The sequence below is a fragment of the Rhineura floridana genome, chromosome 16, assembly GCF_030035675.1.
Source record: "Rhineura floridana isolate rRhiFlo1 chromosome 16, rRhiFlo1.hap2, whole genome shotgun sequence".
NCBI lineage: Eukaryota > Metazoa > Chordata > Lepidosauria > Squamata > Rhineuridae > Rhineura > Rhineura floridana.
The window spans coordinates 8,090,376-8,110,018 of NC_084495.1; the positions used below are offsets into that span (position 1 = coordinate 8,090,376).

Consider the following 19,643-nt stretch of genomic DNA (forward strand, 5'->3'; position numbering starts at 1 on the left):
ACTTGAGAACTATTTTCATGCTGATTATTATGATCTACAGCTAGGGCACTAAAAATAATTTAGTACAAGAACGCTCAGAAACAAAGATTGCAGCAGCCAGAATGTTAACTGGAGCACAGCGCAGGGAGCATATCACCTCTGTGCTTTATTGACTCCACTGGCTCCCAATTTGCTTCCAGGCCCAATTCAAAGTGCTAGTCCTGACCTTTAAAGCCCTAAACGGCTTGGACCAATGTACCTGAGGGACCGCTTATGCCCATATGAACCTGCCCGGGATTTAAGATAATCTGCCTCCGGTTTCGTCTGCGTGCCTGGATGAAAGACGTTAGACTGATAGGCACATGGGAGAGAGCTTTTTCAGCTGTGGCCCTCAAGCTTTGGAACACCCTACCCAATGAAGTCTGCTCTGCTCCCTCCCTGATGGTTTTCCGGAGACTTCTGAAAACGATCTTGTTCCGGAGAGCCTTTGGGAGGGACTGAAGGTACAGCCTGATTTTATGCCTTCTACGTTAAATTTTACCTTTGTAGTCTCCTTTAGTACCACTCCCTATACATATATATATATATTTGTTGTACACCGCCCTGAGAGCTTTCTGCTATAGGGCGGTCTAGAAATGTAATTAAATAAATAAATATATATATATATATATATATATATATATTTGCGATGGCCTATGGCTAAAAGCAATAATAAATTACTACTTACTATATATATATATATATATGAATGTAATTGTGATTAACAAAAGGTTTTTATTGTATTAACAAAACGTTAATGTTAATCTGTGTGTGTGTGTATATATATAGTATTTTAATTGTATTTTATGTATTTTAATGTTTTGTGATTTTATTGTTTACAATTTTATTATGTATGTTTGATTTCATTTTTGTAGGCTGCCCTGAGTGCCCTATTATAGGGATAGAAATATTTTAAATAAATAAATAAGATTGGTAAACATTCAAATGACCCCCTCCCCAAATCCCCCCCCTGCTAAGAACAGCTAAATTACACACGACAAAAGAAGATATCAGAAACGCTGCAAGCATTTCCACAAGTGTTAAGAGGGACCCATAAAGCCATCCATTTAGACACACTGCCTTTTCATGGGTTGTAATGCATCATGTGCTGACCTTGACTGGTTACTGAAAGAGGAGGAAGATTAATGAGATAACTTTCATGAGATACTGTGGTAGACAAGAGTTGCTGCAGCAAAGCTTAATGGTAGGTCTCTTTACTGGCACTAGGGGTACCAACATGAATCTGGCCTGGAGGGCCAACAAACTCATTCAGAGTTGCACTGAAGACAACAATCCCCCCATCTTTCTGTTTTCAGTGTTCAAATAATTTACACTATAGAAAAAATATCCTCAAACAAGGAGTCCTCAGCATCACAAATCTGTAAAAGTCTACGAGATGGCCTTCCCTTGAAACGTAAGGGATAAAAATGAATAGGTGAAACCATTACAAAAACTGCTTACTAGCTTTGTTGAACATATTCACAGAGGAAAATGAAGACTAACTCTTTAAGAATCGAATAGGACATATGCTAGTGGCAGCTAGAATGACAGTGGCATGTTGCTGGAAGGATCAAAAGGCTGTTCATTTGGAATATTGATATGCCAGATTATGGCAAATTGCCTTAAATGGAAAGCTCGTCCAAAAGCTTAGCATATTAAAAGGAAAGAAACAGAAACACTTTCACTGAAAACCGGCACATTATTGTTTACACCAACAAGGCAAGCAACAACAGGAAGGTCCAGGAAGTACTGTATATACAAGGATATATACTGGAGTATACTGGTGGTATTCAATGCTGGTCCTATTCAGGACAGACCAACAAAGCCAATAATACTCTGATTCTGCATGTGACTATACTTTTATTTTTGATTGTGTTTTGAATTTTTAAATAAAGAATAAATACAAAAAGAAAGGAAGAGCCGTAATGGTAAAGGGCTAGGAAATTCAAGAGGAAAGTTAACCATGCGGTTCAACACCCTCCCACTGAAACTAATGGGCTTTTAAAAAACTTTAGCAATATTGCATATAAATGAATTTCTGAATTAAGACAAATTAGGATTTTCTCAAGCCTATACAGAGTACCTTACATGTGATATTGAGTTCTTATGGAAGTGATTCTTCAGCTGTGGCCTCAAGACCACAGGGAAAGAACTCAGGGAAAGAAATGCTGAAGAGCCAGGAGGTTTCTTAGAAGTTGTCAGATGTTAAGGAGGCGAGCCATTTTCAGTTTATATATATATTCTAAATTAAAGCTGAAAAGCAGCTTGCCTCTTTAGCACCAGATGCAACTGTAGTGGAAGCCTCCAATAACAGAAGGATGGTGGATGGAACCAAATGGAGGGAATCTAGTCCCAGAGTGGGAAGAGTCAGGCAAGGGACCAGGTAAGCTCTTACAGGAAGTCTACAGGAACAGCCCACTTCCTGCAGTGTGCTTCAGAGACAACTTCTAATAGCAAACATTTGCACATAAAAATCTATCTTCAACATATGGCAGTAGGCGCTCTTTAAAGTTTATAGAGTAATTTTAATAACATGCACATGGAGTAAAACCACTACAGATTCTGGGCTACGGAGGAAAGATCCTGGTTGGGGAATGGATATTATGGAAGCAAGAGCCTGAAGTCTACACAAATCTAATTTTTGTCTAAACTAAATCTAACCTTTTTTTCATCAGTCCCCTTCAGCAGGGATGTGGAAACTGTGGCTTTCCAGATGCATAGCGCTTCGAGCGTTAGCCTAGAACGTGGGAGGCTAGGGTTCAAATCCTCACTCAGCCAGAAAACTCACTGGTTGACTTTGGACAAATCACTCTCTCAGCCTAACCTACCTCACAGGGTCGTTGTAAGGATGGGGGGGGGAAGAACCATGTATGCCACCTTGAGCTCCTTAAAGGAAAGGTGGAAGTGCAATAAATAGGATAAACTCCCATCAGTCCCAGCCAGCATGGGCAGTTTTCAGAGATAATGGGAGTTGTGGACCAAAAACAACCAGAAGGTCACAGCTTCCATATCCATGTCCATGAGGAGCAGAATCAAGACACACAGTAGCAACATTGCCTACATACTTGTTTGACCCACTCACACTGTGGAAATGGGGGGAGTGTGTTATAGTGAACAGTTTATGAATGTTCCCTTTACAATAAAAAAAAACTAGCAAAACAGAAAAAGGGTCCTAGCACATTCTTTTCCTTTCTCTTTTAGAGTTCTTATTTTAGGGAGTTTTGTTGTTTATGCCAGGATCACTTCACAGTGCTATGCCCCCACAGCTGCATTTGGTACAGTCCCACGCACCACCATAGGATTCTGCTGCATGTGGGAATCCAGCCACTGTCGATTCTGACGGCAGTTTTAGGGGCCTACTTCTTCCCAATATGCAACACCAAAGAGGAACAATCTTATACACAAATAATACACACACACGAAGCACCAAGAAGTGTTAAGATTCCTATGTTAGTGGAATGATGCAGGTCAACATGCTGACCTAGTAAGAAAGAGTATAGCTGCACTGGAATGCAGAAGGTTTTATTATGGAATCCTTTTCGAACATCCTCTCACATGTAGGTCACAAGGTATGAAAATGGGATGATTTTCAAAGCAAACCAGAATAGCTTTTTAAGAACTAAAGTTTGTCTGGTGCAAAGGGAGGTAAAACACCCTAAGCACCCAGACAACATTCTGAAAGATTCCTTTTAGGTCCAACACACCATAAAAGGGTGGAGGAAAGGGTCATAATATTTTACAACAGGATACGAGAGAAGAAAAGAACAAGCAAAGGCCAGCAGGCCCACTCTGCCTTCTTTGGCCATCATGATCACAACACAATCAATCACACCTTGTGCTGACTCACCATACCAAGGGTACTTTTTATGACTTACACTTCCCTCCATTGCACACCAATTTCCCCACAGAAGCCCTGATTGTTTTAAGATCAGGGCAGGAAACTGGACCTTCCCCCTTAAGGATAACTGATTGCCCCAGTTGACAGGGAAATGGCAGATTTAAGGCCATATATTACAAGCTAAAATTATAATCGACATCTAAGAAAAATCAAAGCTAGGACTAAGACTTTTTGTCTGAATGTGCAATTTTAGATAGCATGATGCATTTTGAAAATATAACAAACATACTGATTAAAAAGAATTAAGTGAACAGAAAAGGGAAAGGAATTTGTGTAAAGCTCAAAGATTTATCAAGGAAAAAGCTGAAGGCAAAGAAAATGTCATACTAATGGTTAGGGCCTATATTTTGATCCCCACAACAATTTGCATCTTGTCTTTTTAAAGTTCATCATATGCTTTCTACATATATATTCCCTTATGTACAAATTAAACAAAAACTCAATCCAGCCATGCACCATTATCCATTAAAGAACATGGCCAAAAATTCTGTTCACAGCCTATTTTTAGGAACATATTTCGTATTATCAGCACCAAGAATATAAAAATTTAATTCTTAAAAAAAATCCAACACTGTAAAATGTGATGTCTTAACGCAGTTGTTTTATTGCATCTTAATATCCTTTTATTAAAAATGTAAAGAATGAAACACACATTCTCAACAATCAGAATATCTTCAAAATACTGAGAAGCTATAACTCAGCAACTTCCTATTTTAGTGTTGCTATAATTATTCCAGAATTCCAAGGGTACTTTTAGGTACATCTACATTTCAATTTCTTGTATTAATTAGTAATGCGAGTTCCTCTATTTCTGCAATATTCCAGACTTCTCCCAAAGCTTCTACTCCCCTTGAAGATAAAAATCTTATCATCAAGCCTAATTCCCCCTTTAGTTGTAACCTAAACAACATGTAACATACCTATGAGAACAGAATCTTAGGTTCAATGCACGAATCTTGGGTCAGACTAAAGGTCCATCTAGTCCACCATCCTATTTCACCCAGTGGCCAACCAGATGCGTCCAGGAAGTCTACCAGCAAGACATGAAGGCAATTGTTGCTGTCCAGCAACTGTCATTAAGTCATTCATTGGCAATCACTCGTGGCTGAGTAAGATTGTCTTCCAAGATAAGGTCTTTAACAGTGGGTCTGTAAGTGACTGTGGAGGCCAATTCTAGATCCACACAGCCTCCCATAGTGAGGACATAGGTTTCCAGATGGAAGATGGTCGCGATGAGGATTTGTTTGATGTGCCTTCCGTTTAGCTCGTTTGTCCTGTTCACTCTGTATCCGTACTTCTTCGAAGTCCATAGCACATAGCCGACCTCCATTTGGGACGTTCATGGGCCAAGACTTCCCAGTTCTTGATGCTCATGTTACAGTTTTTTAGATTCGCTTTCAGAACATCTTTAAACCTCTTTTTCTGTCCACCGATATTCCGTTTTCCATCCTTAAGTTGGGAGTAAAGTAGTTGCTTTGGAAGACGGTGATCAGGGATTCGAACAACATGGCCAGTCCAGCGAAGTTGATGTTCAAGGATCATTGTTTCAACACTGGTAGTCTTTGCTTCTTCCAAATTGCTAACATTAGTCCGTCTGTCTTCCCAAGTAATTTGCAGAATTTTCTGGAGGCAGCATTGGTGGAATCTTTCAAGAAGTTGGGAATTATAAATGGTCCATGTTTCACAGGCATAAAGTAAGGTTGGTAGTACAATGGCTTTGTAAATTAAGTAAAAGAACATGGGCATTCCATACAGCCACGGTGGCTAATACCCACTGATAGATCTATCCTCAGTGAATTTATTTATTATTTATTTTATTTATTTAATTACATTTCTAGACCGCCCTATAGCAGAAAGCTCTCAGGGCGGTGTACAACAAATAAAATCACAATTAAAATATGAGCAAGTGTGAAAAATATAACATGATAAAAATCCGAAATAGAATTGCCATGAGTTTATAAATTAAAATCCATATTAGGTTTAAAATTAAATTTAAAATGTTTAAAAAGCCTGAATGAATTCATTTAGGCTGATGGTCATCACACTATTTAGCAGTGAATTCTACAATTTAATTATGCTTTAGTAATGAATTTTAGTATTTATTTATTTAGTAACTAACTGCTAAGCCTTAGCTTTTGTATTACAAACAGATGACATGCTCAGATTTAACCCACTGTGGTTAGAACAAACCACAATTTTCTAAATTCATGCAAAACAGGAAACTGTGGTTTGTTATAAAGTGAAAGAGGAGGAAAGAGGAGAGGGAAGAAGGTGTGTGTGACCCCAAAGCTCATGCAGACTCCTTCACAATAATCTATTGAAAACCCTAGTTTACATCAGGGGTGGCTATTCTTTTTCAGCCCAAGCACCACACTGATGGTCAGCCACCCTTTGAGGATCACATGCCAGTGGTGGGTGTTGCCAATCTCTCTCTCTCTCTCTTGCTCTCTCTCAAACACACACACACACACAAAATCTCCATTTCCAACCCTCCCCATTCCAGTGGAAAGGACTGGAGATACCGCCTTTAACTCTGCCCAGAAGGATCTGTGCAAAGAAAAAGGCAGTATTTTCCACTCACCCCCAGTCCAGTGCTGCAGTGGAGGTGAGGGGAAATGCTGCCTTTTACTCTTAAAGAGCAGGCAAAGGGCTTCATCTCCAGTCTTGCTGCTATGGCACTTAGCCCTGGCTGCTCTTTAGAAAGGATCTCTTTGTCTGCTGAAAGAATCTTTGCCATTATAGTAGTGCTGGCAACAGCGCTACTGGAAATTGACACAGACAAGAACAAGTGCCTGTTTGGGGGGGGGGGTCCACAAATGACAAATCACCTGAAAATTACACCATGGAAGTTGGGGAAGCCCAAGGAAAACTCTGCTTTTTTTTTTTTTTTAAATCTACCACTGAATTTGCTGTCAGGGAAACTCTGTCAGGCAGGTTTGCGGGTTAGTTATCCCTGCTGTAAGACTTTCAAACATGATGAGCGTTTTAAGGTTCTTACCCCCATTTTCCTTACAACCCCCGGATGAGGCACTCTTCATAAAAAAAGGAAGTTGTGACGTTTCAGATTCCAGTTCAACACTCTCTTATTGGCATAGTAGTGGCTCCTCTTCTTACCAGTCAGTCACCATTTTGCAAACTGAATGGTCAGATGGTTAACCACCCAAATGACATGTCAGGAAACAATCCCCAAAACTGAAGTCAGGGAAGCCATACCACCCTAACAGCGGAATCCTAAAACATATCTACTCAGAAGTAAGTTCCATAGAGTTCTGTGGACCCTACTCCTACATGTGCATAGGACTACAGTCTAAATTCTACTTGTGAGGAAACTGTTAACATCTGGGCCCTGCTAAGCCTGCATAACCAGCAGTTACCGTGACCTTAAGGCACACAGTAGAGCAACCATGATGGATTAAGACAAATGACCCTGTGTCATCTTCATGACATTTCTGTGCAAGCTGCTCGGAACTTCATGTTAGATTTTGAGGTTTGCTAACATTCATGGGGTCGCCATAAGTTGTAATCGACTTGAAGGCACATAACAACAACATCATCATCTTGGCATCCGAAAGGATAAGAGTAGCAGAAAAACAGCCATGAAGCTAAAACAAAAGTGAAAGTATGACATATTTTACAAACTGCTGCTGGAGTGTGTCAAAGTGTGTCCCCTGCATGGAGAACTGCTGATGAAGCAAAGCCCAGTTCCCCTCCCCCCTCCCCTCCTGCCAGATTATGGTAATTCATAGTCTTATCTGGGTCTGCAAATCCATCCCAGTAATTCAGTTCCCGACTAATATAAAAGGTGTATAGCAACCTCTTTTCCCCCTTTCGTTAGTTATTTCTCTGGGGGCCTTTGGGTGTGCATGTGGTTCCCCCCCCTTCTTTCCTTCTACCTAATCTCCTTAGCTTCACCCAGCAGAAGGCCACAAGGCCAGGGTTGCTGCTTTGGATTAGTAGCTATTAATTTTATTGTAATCTTTCATGCTAGGGAACTTAGAACTTGTAATTTTAAAACTAAATGAGCCGGAGGAAGTTGGGAGATTACGTTTCTTTGATTGACTGCTTTGGACCATTAATTAGTTTATACAATGTATATTGCATTGCTTTCAGTTGCTTTAAATGTTTTATTTTGCTGTTTTCATAAATGTCACATATTTGTTTTACTCTGTTACTTTTTTATGTTTCTTAATATCAATAAGCTTTCTACACCAATAAACCAACGGATTCAGTTCAGCCACAAACCTGAGTCTATGGTCATCACTGGTTAAGCTTTACACCAGGCTTTCCCAACCTTGGGCATCCGGACTACAATTACAGTCATGCCTGACCATTGGTCATGCTGGCTACGACTGATGGGAGTTGTAGTCCAACAACATCTGGGGACCTGAAGTTGGGAAAGGCTACTCTACTCCAGTGGTATTTATTTTCCCTTTTATTACATTACAAATTGATAAATAAAACAAAGATGGAGTAGCTCTGGTATCAGCCAATGAACACAAGGTGTAACACCTTGGAGAGGGGCCACAGCCCTGTGGAAAGCACATATTTTGCATGCAGAAGTAGCCAGGTTAATTTTTTAAATTTTATCTAGCACATTTAGTCCCTCTCTTTCAGCATTTCATTTCTAAGGCAGCTTACAGCAGATGACAAGAGACAGAAATTTCTGTCTTCCAATTAGCACCTGAGGCAGATACATATTACTGCTGGCATTTCTGTTACAGTAGGCCCCTGCTTCTCGGCACCCTGCTTTTCGGCATTCCGCTAATACGGTGCCAGCGGGGCGATCAGCTGGAGGGGGGGCTGGAGCTCCCTGCTCTCCAGCTGATCTCGCTGCAGGAGGGGAAGATCAGCTGTAGAGCGCTACAGCTGATCTCCTCCTCTTATGGCACAATTAGACTCCCTCGCTCGATCTGATCATGCCGGAGGAGGGGAAGATCCGCTGTAGTGCACTACAGCTGATCTCCTCCTCCTCAGGGCGATCAGACTCCCACACTCCAGCTGATCGTTCCGGAGGAGGGGAAGATCAGCGGGTTAGGTTCCACACCCTCACCCGCTACAGCTGATCCGCTTTTCGGCAGGGGTCTGGAACATAACCTGCCATATGAGTGGGGGCCTACTGTACAAACAGAGAACTGCCATTTCTACTCTGTCCCAGGAGCCTTTGGTGCAACTTGCTACTGTTTGGCATGTAGCATGATCTACATTAATTAAGTCTGCATAATACCATCTGTATTTCATCTTAAGACTGTAACTAATTGGAAAATCTGGATATCTCACCTAAAAAAGAAGTTCTGGGGAGCTCATTAGTTTGCTCATTACATTGTGTCATTTTAGTTGGTACTAATAAAAGATATTACACTGGTGTTAATTTTGAATAAAATAAAATCAATTTCCATAAACAGCAGCAGCAACACTAGATATTTATTTTATGTATTTATTTATATCCTGCCCTTCTTCCCAGAAGGAGTCCAGGGCAGCAAACAAAAGCATTTTAAAACATCTTACAAACAAAAGACTTTAAAACATATTAAAACAAAACATCTTTAAAATCATATGAAACCAAAACATCTTAAAAACATATTGTAAAGAAACAACTTTAAAAACATCTTAAAAAGCAATTCTAACACACATGCAAGTTGTGTTAAGGTCTCTACTTAAAAGGATTGTTGAAAGAGGAAGGTCTTCAGCAGGTGGCAAAAGGATAACAGAGATGGCAGCTGTCTAATATTTAAGGGGAGGGAATTTCAAAGTGTCAGTGCCACAACACTAAAGGTCCATTTCCTATGTTGTGCAGAATGGACCTCCTGATAAAATGGTATCTGCAGGAGGCCCTCACCTGCAGAGTGCAGTGATTGACTGGGTATATAAGGGATAAGACGATCTTTCAGGGAGATATACAACAGCATAATGTTTTACCACCTTTGGCTATTACAACAGATGCAACAGTTCTTGGACTGGGATAGCTTGACTACAGTAGCCCAGGCACCTGTAAGTTTGAAATTGGATTTCTGCAATGCACTCTATGTGGGGCTTCCCTTGCAGTTGGTCTGGAGAGTGCAGTTAGTACAGAATGCAGCAGCACAATTGCTGACAGGAATGAGATTCTATCAGCACATTATACTCAAAGATATACTCAAAGGTCTGCACCCGCTAATTTGTTACCAGGCCAAGTTCAAGGGTTTATGATTAGCATAAAAAGTCCTTACTAACTTGGGACCAGATTGCCTTGCTCCATACATGCTTGCTTGGCAGCTTCTGTCTGAGGAATTTGCATTTGTATAAGTGCCAACGTAATGCTTATTCTTCATCTGTGAGGAGCTGAACTTTTAGTGTGGCAGCACCCATGCTTTGGAACTTCCTGCCTATTCACATTAAGCAGGCACCATCACTATACTGTTTTAGATACCTGCTAAAACTTCTTTATTTCAGCAACCCTACCTAATTTAGTTACATATATCTGCTTTTAAAATATTTTTATCTATGTATTAGTGATAGCTATTTATTATTATTTTACATACCCTGCTTAGAGATATATTTCGACTAAGCAGTTCTAAATAAACATAAATTAGAAACAGCAATGAAAAATGAAATGGACTGCCTTCAAGTCGATTCCGACTTATGGGTGACCCTATGAATACGGTTTTCATGGTAAGCAGTGTTCAGAGGGGGGTTACCATATGCTTGGGCAAGCAGGATTACTTTGAACTGCAACATGAAATCTAAAGAAATCTAAATCTAAAGATGGTGCTGGGCACAGATGTTTAAGGTGAACAAGCAGTGTACCACAGAAAAAGCTTCACGGCCCACCTCAGTTCCAAAGCTGCAAAAGGCCTCAGAAGATCTTAAAATATGGCCAAGCACAGGTGAGAGAAGGTGGTCCTGAACAGTTTTCAATGGTATAGTGAAGAGTAGTTATTTAACATGGATGTCAGCAGAACAAAGATAACTCTGGAAAGCTGATTATTCTCCCATTAAAAAGACTTTTCAGTTGCACAGCCGGACAAACCATTATTCCGGAACTTGGAGAGTTCCTGTCAGATGGAACAGAAAGCACTGGGATAAACCCAATCAAAGGAAGCTTCAGATCTCTTGCTACCTTGGGTTCAGTTTTTTTCTGGATTAAAACTTGAGGCATGCTTCACTCCGTACTCAATAAAAGGCAAATTATATTTTCCCAGGGGAAAAAATGGGCGGGCATCCTCCCTGCAACTGCAGGACAGCCCAATATTAGCTTTTGGCACCCTTCCCTCCCCTTTGCCCAGTTAGTCAGGACTCAGGGATAATACTGTTTCCTGGGCAACCAGTTGTTTTAAAGAATACAGAATGGGCTGCACCTAGGAATCTTGCAGTTCCTCTGGTGAGGGGGAGTGGGAGAGATCAATGCTGTATAGGGCCTTTCTACACCAAGAAGCATAAAGTGGTGCACGTGTCAGGCACATTTCAACCTGTGTCATGACATGCTTCCATGCCCCAGTGCGCTGCTTGGGAATCAATATATTATTCATTATGCAAGCACATCTCAGGTTAGCTGCCACACCAAATTAGCCTGACCCATTCACATCTGTTGTGGACAACATCAAGCACTATCATATCATGCTTGCAACTCTGTGCTGGCCAGAAACTGGTCTGGTAGTCAAACCGAGTTCAGCAAGGGTGTCAAAAGAAATGCCAAAGTATATCAAACCTCACACCCACCCTTAATTTTTAACAGAGTGAGAACGTGAATGACAGCTAGTTTCACATGCCATTAAAAGTGTGTTGCACTGTAACCAGTACTAACTTTAGCTTAGATATATGAATATATATCCACCACAAACAAGAGACAGATGGTAGTTACTTAATCAAAAAGAATGTATGTTTTGGAGAGTATCTTCATTTAATATTTGTTAGTGCTTAAAATATACAAGGCACTGTACATACATAAGAGCGCACAGACGTCTGCTTGCACAAGGCATTAGCTGTGTGCTTGTAATTAGAAAGCAGCAGCAAAATTTGGGAAATTTTCACATGTAAGAGAGAAGTGAAAGACAAAATGAAGATTCTCAGGAGAGCTAAATGAATCTCAAATCCAATAGGATGAAGCGACTGAGAGAGATAAATAAAACCTGCAACAGGCACTCTGCTCCTAAACAAATTTACCTGATTGTAAATTTTGTGAAAATCAGTGGCCGGATCTCAAAATACAGGTGTTCAGCTTCATTAGGTATGATCTGAAGATCAACTTTCAACATTAAGGCATACAACCAATTGAAAGGAAAGCATCTTTTCAATTTAAATTAGGTGCATACTGCGACTTACCTTCCCTGTCAAAACAGAGGGAAATTCGGTGTCAAATTTGTTGCTCAAGCCAAACCTTAAAAAAACAAAACAGAAAAAGTATTTCCATCCAACCTATGTTTCTAATGATGTAAGTCATATATTGCTGCTACTTTCCACATCAGCTTTCAAGGGGTCACTAAGCATTTCAAAGCAATGTAGACAACGTTCAAAGAAAGAAAGTGCATCTCCTTTTATTAGCAAGCAAGTTAAAGACCACAAGATGCCAGAAATCATGCACCTTCCTCCTTCTGTCCTGATTATAGTCTATTAAGACAATTAATTTTTTAATTTGTATTAATTAGCCAATAGAAGTTGATCACTTCTTTGCTTAAGCCTGCCACTTCATGAACTGTAAAGAGAGTACTTTGTTGTAATAATTACAGAGCCAGTAAATTAGGAATTCAGGGCATAATCCTTTCACCAAAACTGATGCAAAAATTGTTATACTCGGAAGCCCCCTCACTTTCCTATCAAGTTTGCACGCACATTTTAAAGCAGCATATTTAGTTCTTTAAAGTAGTTGCATGTTGCCTTTCAGGGCAAAGGCCTCCCAAGGCAGCTCACAGAAGTTAGCTTCATGTAACATACCAGGATTATGGTTCCAAATAATTTACAGAATAATCCACCTGTAACACTTCCAGTCCAGGCCCCCAAATATCTTCCTTTTACCCATTCACCTATGATTTATTCTGCTTTGTGTATCCATCAAAGTTGCTCCCAGTTCTGGACCAGGGGAACCTGAGGCCCTCCAGATATTGCACATTAGGTAGAACTCCAGTGAAGAGGGAAGCCCATTGGCAGGGTGGTATTTATAGTGCTGAAGTCTTCCAGCTATGCCCACAGAAAACTTTGCAAGTGTAGCTCTCCCAGTTGCATTGTTCTGCCAATGGTGTTGGCCAAAACTGATGTTCTAGGGCAGCCTTTCCCAACTTTTGGGTCTCTAGATGTTGCAAGACTATAACTCCCATTAGCCCCAGCTAACATGGCCAATGGTCAGGAATTATGGGAACTGTAGTCCAGCAACATCTGGGGACCCAAAGGTCGGGAAAGGCTGTTCTAGGGTATGCCAGAGAGCTTCTAGATCTGTTCCCCTGTCAAGCCCACAAACGGGCCCATAAACTATTCCAGCAGTGGAGCTGATGCAAGCTCCCTTCCACTGCTGTCAATGGGAAGAGACAAAATAGGGAAAGCCACCCTCACCTTGGTTGCAGCTAGCCAACAGGGCTCTGAATGTAGCAGTTGCTCTGCCGTGCATTTTACTTACATGCAAACCTTGGGATTACACTGCTATCCCCCTTTCAATGGTTCTGAAAGCATTGAGGTTTTCTGTAAGCAGATCCAATGAATGCAGGTTCCTTGTTAAATATGGCTTTTAGGGTACAATTGTTTGCTTCCAATAAATAAATATTCTGCTGTTTTTCTACATTATAGAGGTTTATTACATTAGCCTTATAAATATATTTAGAAATACACGTAGATAGTGATTCAGTCATGGACAACTGACTACCTTGCTATAATTTCTTTATTGTATTTGTATACCGCCCCATAGCCAAAGTTCTCTGGGCGGTTTACAGTAACTAAAAACATTAAAAACAAATATACAAATTTAAAACACATCTTTTAAAAACAATTTAAATTTTTTAAAACAATTTAAAAAACTTGATGCTTGCACACTACTTAATTTGAGAAAGAAATATCTAAATCATCATCTCACTTCAAAATCCGAATTAAAAACTCTAATTAAATAAAATAGACTGGTACAGGACAAATCTCACTTATAAACAAGTCCCAGTGTAGTAAGTTTGCAATCCGAAATTTTCTGGTAATCCATGTCAACTGACAGGTTTTCTGATTTGCTTGATTTTTTTAAAAAAAGATAAACACAGATTATTATTGGCTTAACTATACTTAAATCCTAAGGTAAAATTGGGAACTGTAGGACACTGAAGTACATACATAATGCCCATGATCACAAATCACACTGAGCCATAGTTTAACATGACATGCATATGCTGAAACAATCACAGCACACCTTGGCCTTGCATGCTTCCCACAAATCTTCCTCTCGCATGGCCAGGAGGAGTTCGGACGTTTCTGCTTAACTGTGATTTGTTGTGTCATCTCTACTGACAAACTATGGTCCTTAAACTGTACTTAGTTTAAACACACTAACTTCTATGGGTTGAACTTGGCTTTTTTTGAAACTAAGCACACAGTACTGTTAATCACAAGTGCTGGAGAAAGATCCATGAAATTGCTGGTGTTTATGTTGTTGTTATAATAGAGCAGCCATTGTTATTTCTTTGTCCCAGTAGTCTTAGGTGCAACCTGAAATCTGTTTTGTATCTAATAAAGCCTTCTAATCCAATTAAGTCTGCATAACATTTTCCACACTCAAAACTCTGACAAACTGCAGAATTTAGAGCTTTTCTCTCCCAGCTCCCCTTGTCACCTTGTTTAACATCTAGCCCCAGAAGAAGAGTTCTGGAGAACTCAAAAGCTTGCTCACTTGTGAGCAATTAAAAGCTTGTGGCATTGCAGATGGTCTTAATAAAAGTTATTGCTCTGTTGTGGTTTTTGGATTAATTATTTTACAGCTCAATACCATGCATGTTTATTCTGAAGTTATTCCCAATGAGTTCAATGGAACTTACTCCTATGCAGGTGTATGTACGACTGCAACCTCAGTTTACAATTGTTGTAATAGCAGTCAAACAAAGAGAGACACCAGACCATATCTCAAGTTGCTGATATTTATTAATAGTCCAATCTATTTCAGCCAAAAGGCCTTCTTCAGGGACTTCAGTGGTCTCACTGTTTAGCATTAACAATAGTGCTGCAAGAGGCAATTGCTTACCTATACTATGTGAATGAGCACAGAAAACTTTTTTTCTTTTAATAAGAGGCAGAGCATACCAATTGCATGCTGAAATCTATAACTAGGATATGCTCATAACATGAAGCTAAGGAAAAAGAGTAATTTTCTTTCACTCCAACCAAGCTCACATATTGATGATTGTCTTCTGGAAAAATGAGGCAAAGGTGATGCTTGAAAGCTTACCATAAGCGTGGCTAGGTCCCAGTGTAAAAGACAAACTGTTTCACTTAAACCCCTTACAGAAGAAGGATGAGGATAAGATATTCAAAGAAAGAAAAAAACCAAAAATGTGTGATTGAAACAGGTTTTCAGCTGAAGGGTTTTCCTGATAGCTGTTAACTATTCAAATACTAGACAAATATTCTACCTATGTTTACATTATACCTAATCTTGTTACAGTGTTTTAGAAAGCAATGCCAAATTCACTGAAATCAATGGTAATTCTCCTACTGGTTTCAAAGCAGTTGCACCACTAATAATTAAGGACCTTTGACAGGCATGTCCAATGGCACAGCTTTCCCCCATGGTGTGATCCTATGCTGCTGGAAGTGTACGCGTACTCTCAAAAACATGGTCAGACCTAATCACATGGGCCTTTTCCACTTGGATCAATATGCTCCCTTCCAGCAAGGTGCAACTGAGTAGAAAAGATTCACAATCTATCATTTATTATGTATTTATTATTTGATTTATATCGTGCCCTTCCTCCCAACAGGAACCCAGGACGGCAAACAAAAGCGCTAAAAACACTCTAAAACATCATAAAAACAGACTTTAAAATACATTAAAACAAAACACCTTTAAAAACATTTCCTAAAAAAGCTATGAAGACATCTTAAAAAACAAAGGTTAAAAACATATTGTTTTTTAAAAAAAGGTTTAAAAACATATTAAAAAGCAATTCCAACACAGACAGGTCTTTTGGCCCATGAGGATGTAATATTCCCATGCCACAGTAGTCCAGGGCTGGCATCATTTAGAAATGGCTCCGACACCACCGGGAAGGGGAGGAGGCAGGGCTGTGGAGTCGGCACGCCAAACCTTCGACTCCGACTCCTCTATTTTTCTACTGTCTGACTCCGACTCCACCCAAAATTGCTTCCGACTCCACAGCCCTGGAAAGGGCTGTAAATGTCTTTTTAAATTGGAAGCTCTCATAGGAGCATTTTTATCGCTGCCTGAATATGCACTGATCTTGGCATCACAGCATTTGTCTTCATCTGGGTCCTGTGTCATACACTGACACACAAAATGTTTTCCATCTTGAGTTATGGTGAAATGATCAACTACAGCTGACTTCATGGGAAGCTTCTTTGACATTTTGAATTTATATTTTAAAAAATTTGTCAATCAAAATTTATTTTGAAGCCGGAGCCGGTCGGTACATTTCTACCAACTCCGACTCCACCCAAAATTGCTTCCAACTCCAACTCCACGACTCCGACTCCAACTCCACAGCCCTGGGAAGAGGGCTAAAAGAAAAAAAGATATTCACCACAGAAAAAAACTTAATCCATTCAAAATTTATTACTATTATTAATAATAATAATAATAATTAATAATACTAATACTAATACTAATAATTTATATCCAGCCCTTCCTCCCAGTAGAAGCCCAGGGCGACAAACAAAAACACTATAAAACATTATAAAAACAGACATTAACACAAAACACCTTTAAAAACATCTTTTAAAAAGCTTTAAGAACATCTTAAAAAGTAATTCCAACTCAGACACAGATTGGGATAAGGTCTCTACCTAAAAGGCTTGTTGAAAGAGGAAGGTCTTTGATAGGTGCCGAAAAGATAACAAAGATGGCACCTGTCTAATATTTAAGGGGAGGAAATTCCAAAGGGTAGGTGCCACAACACTAAAGGTTTGCTTCCTATGTTGTACAGAACGAACCTCCTGATATGATGGTATCTGCAGGAGGCCCTCACCGGCAGAGTGCAGTGATCGACTGGGTATATAAGGGTAAGATGGTCTGTCAGGTATTCTAGTCTGAAGCTGTATAAGGCTTTCTACACCAAAACCAGAACCTTGAATTTAGCCCAGTAGCTAATGGGTAGCCAGTGCAATTCTTTTAGCAGCGGGGTGATATATGATAACCTGCCCCAGTGAGCAGTTGCACTACTGCATTTTGCACCAGCTGCAACTTCCAGACGAACCTCAAGCGCAGCCCCACATAGAACACATTACAGGAATCCAGCCTGGAGGTTACCAATGCATGGACAACAGTGGTCAGGCTATCCCACTCCAGAAACGGCCACAGCTGTCTTAGGTTTCCTACATCTCTAGAGACAAAGATGGATCCAGGAGCACCCCCAGACTACGCACCTGCTCTTTCAGAGGGAGTACAACCCCATCCAAAGCAGGCAACTGACCAATTATATGAACTCAGGAACCGCCAACCCATAGCAACTCCATCTTGCTAAGATTCAGGGCGGCTGGAACCACTCCCTCCCATAAAGACGCATTGACCACATCCTGGATCCATTCGGTCAAACCCCCTTGGCAAGCTTTAATAAGCCAAGAAGGGCAAGGGTTAAGAGGACACATTGCTGGCCATACTGTCACAAGCACCTTGCTCATGTCATCAGGCAGCATCAACTGAAACCGATCCCAACAAGTTGCAGCAGACGCTGCACTGGACACCTCACTTGGGTCTACGGTAGATGTGGATGGGGCATCAAGATTGCTATGAAGGCAAGCAACTTTACCCTCAATGCGCCTTGCAAACAATTCACAGTGGGCTTCCACGGGGTCTAAAACTCCATTTCCTTGAGTTGATGGCAACAGACCCGTGACAATATGGAAAAGCTCTACTGGACAGCTCCTTGAAAATGCGATGATGGCAGAGAAGTGGGCCTTCTTCGCTGCCCTCACTGCCACACAGTAGGCACAGTTATGATGTTTTACTTCTGCCTGATCAGCCTCACAGCACATCTTTAGCCACTTGTGCTCTAGCCGCATCCAGCCTGTTTCATTGCCCTTAGCTCACTGGTGTACCAAGGTGCAAACTGGGCTTCACAATGCTGGAAATGGCACTCAGGGACAACGGTGTCAAGAGCCTGACGCAGCTTGCTGTTCCACAGCATGACAAGGGCTTCAATAGGGTCGACTTCCGGGAAGGGTGACTTCGCTTGTGCTTTTGAGACGGGCTCCCGCCTCAAAAGAAGCTTATTCAGATATAAATCAGTCAGAACATTTTTTTTTGACTGATGAAATTTCTCCCGGGCAGGGAGAAACGTAGAGATCAACCTCAAAAGCCTGTTTTTGTTGGGAGGACTGGATTTCATTAATTTATGAGAAAAGGTCCAGCCAGCAATGCCGGACGGACTTCCGAACAAGCTCTATCTGATTAATGCGATACGTTTATCTTTTCTTCAAAGAGAAAATGGACTAACAGGCAAGCACCCTTCTTTCTATTATTTTTTTTACTTGGTTTAAATTGTTGCAGCAAAAAGAGATTTGTCAAATGAATCAGCTTTAAAGAACTTCTGGGTGAGCTATAACTCCTCTGTTATTCACGAAATTAACAGCTTATCTCTGTTTCTATTGCAAAAAGCTGTCCTGGAAGTGCATTCTAAAGATATAAACAGAAGAGGGATTTCTATTCTGAGGAACATTATATTGTCTGGGACTATTCTCTTTTTGGTCTATTTTATTTTGACAAATCTGCTTCTTCACGACGCCACTAACTGTTTTGATGCTGGGAACTAAATTTGTTTTGTGTTCTTGAACATAGAGAGATAAGGCAGGCTGCTCTGTTTATACTGTGAAGTCATCAAGCCTGGAATATTAACCCAATTGTTGCTGAAATAAGAAGTGGTTCTTCTTTATTTTTGTTTTGTTTTGTTTTTGTGGTTTTAAAAATGGCAATCAAGAAAGTGGCTGAGAATCTGGAAGTAATTATGTTTCAGAAAATAATGGATGAGATTGGGATAACGAAACAAACCCTGCGACAGGGCAGTAAGGAGCTGAAAATTGAACTGAGCAAAATGACGCAGGAGCTTAAAGAAATAGGGGATCCTGTGAGAGAGGAGAATGAGATCAGAGATGAGAAAAGAAAAAATAAAGGGAAGATACAAGCCCTGGAGATTGGAACAAATGTGGAATTGGAAAAAGATCTGGAGTTTATGGATATTAGAAATAAAATCTACTGTTTGGAATTTAACGTTATCTCTGAAGAAATTAATGAAGATATTAGAGATAAAGTTATCAATGGCTTGGATAATCTTCTGGACTGGAATGACGTGATGGAGCTTGATATAGAGAAAATCTATGGAATTAACTGCAGCCATGTGACAATGGAAAAACTCTCAAGAGATGAGCCAGTGCATTTTGTAAAAAAGAAGAACACAGATATGACTTTACAACAATATTTCAGCAACTTATTCAGAATTGATGGCAAGAAAATATTTGGGATAGAGGAAATTCCCATCAGACTCTTATTATATGACTATGGCTATGACAGCAAGATTATTATGGAATACTGATAATGGAAGATTGGACACTGAAATTACTGGAC

At 40.2% G+C, this 19,643-nt stretch overlaps 1 protein-coding gene across 2 annotated transcripts in view; it reads right to left on the reverse strand.

Moving 5' to 3' along the window:
* LOC133371213 (cysteine-rich hydrophobic domain-containing protein 1-like) overlaps positions 1–19,643 on the reverse strand; it is a 41,711-nt gene that overhangs the window by 16,395 nt on the left and 5,673 nt on the right. For both annotated transcript variants that reach the window (XM_061598392.1, XM_061598393.1), the window contains one exon: positions 12,215–12,269. In XM_061598392.1, coding sequence (XP_061454376.1) covers positions 12,215–12,269 — 55 coding nt within the window. The remainder of the gene's footprint in view (positions 1–12,214; positions 12,270–19,643) is intronic.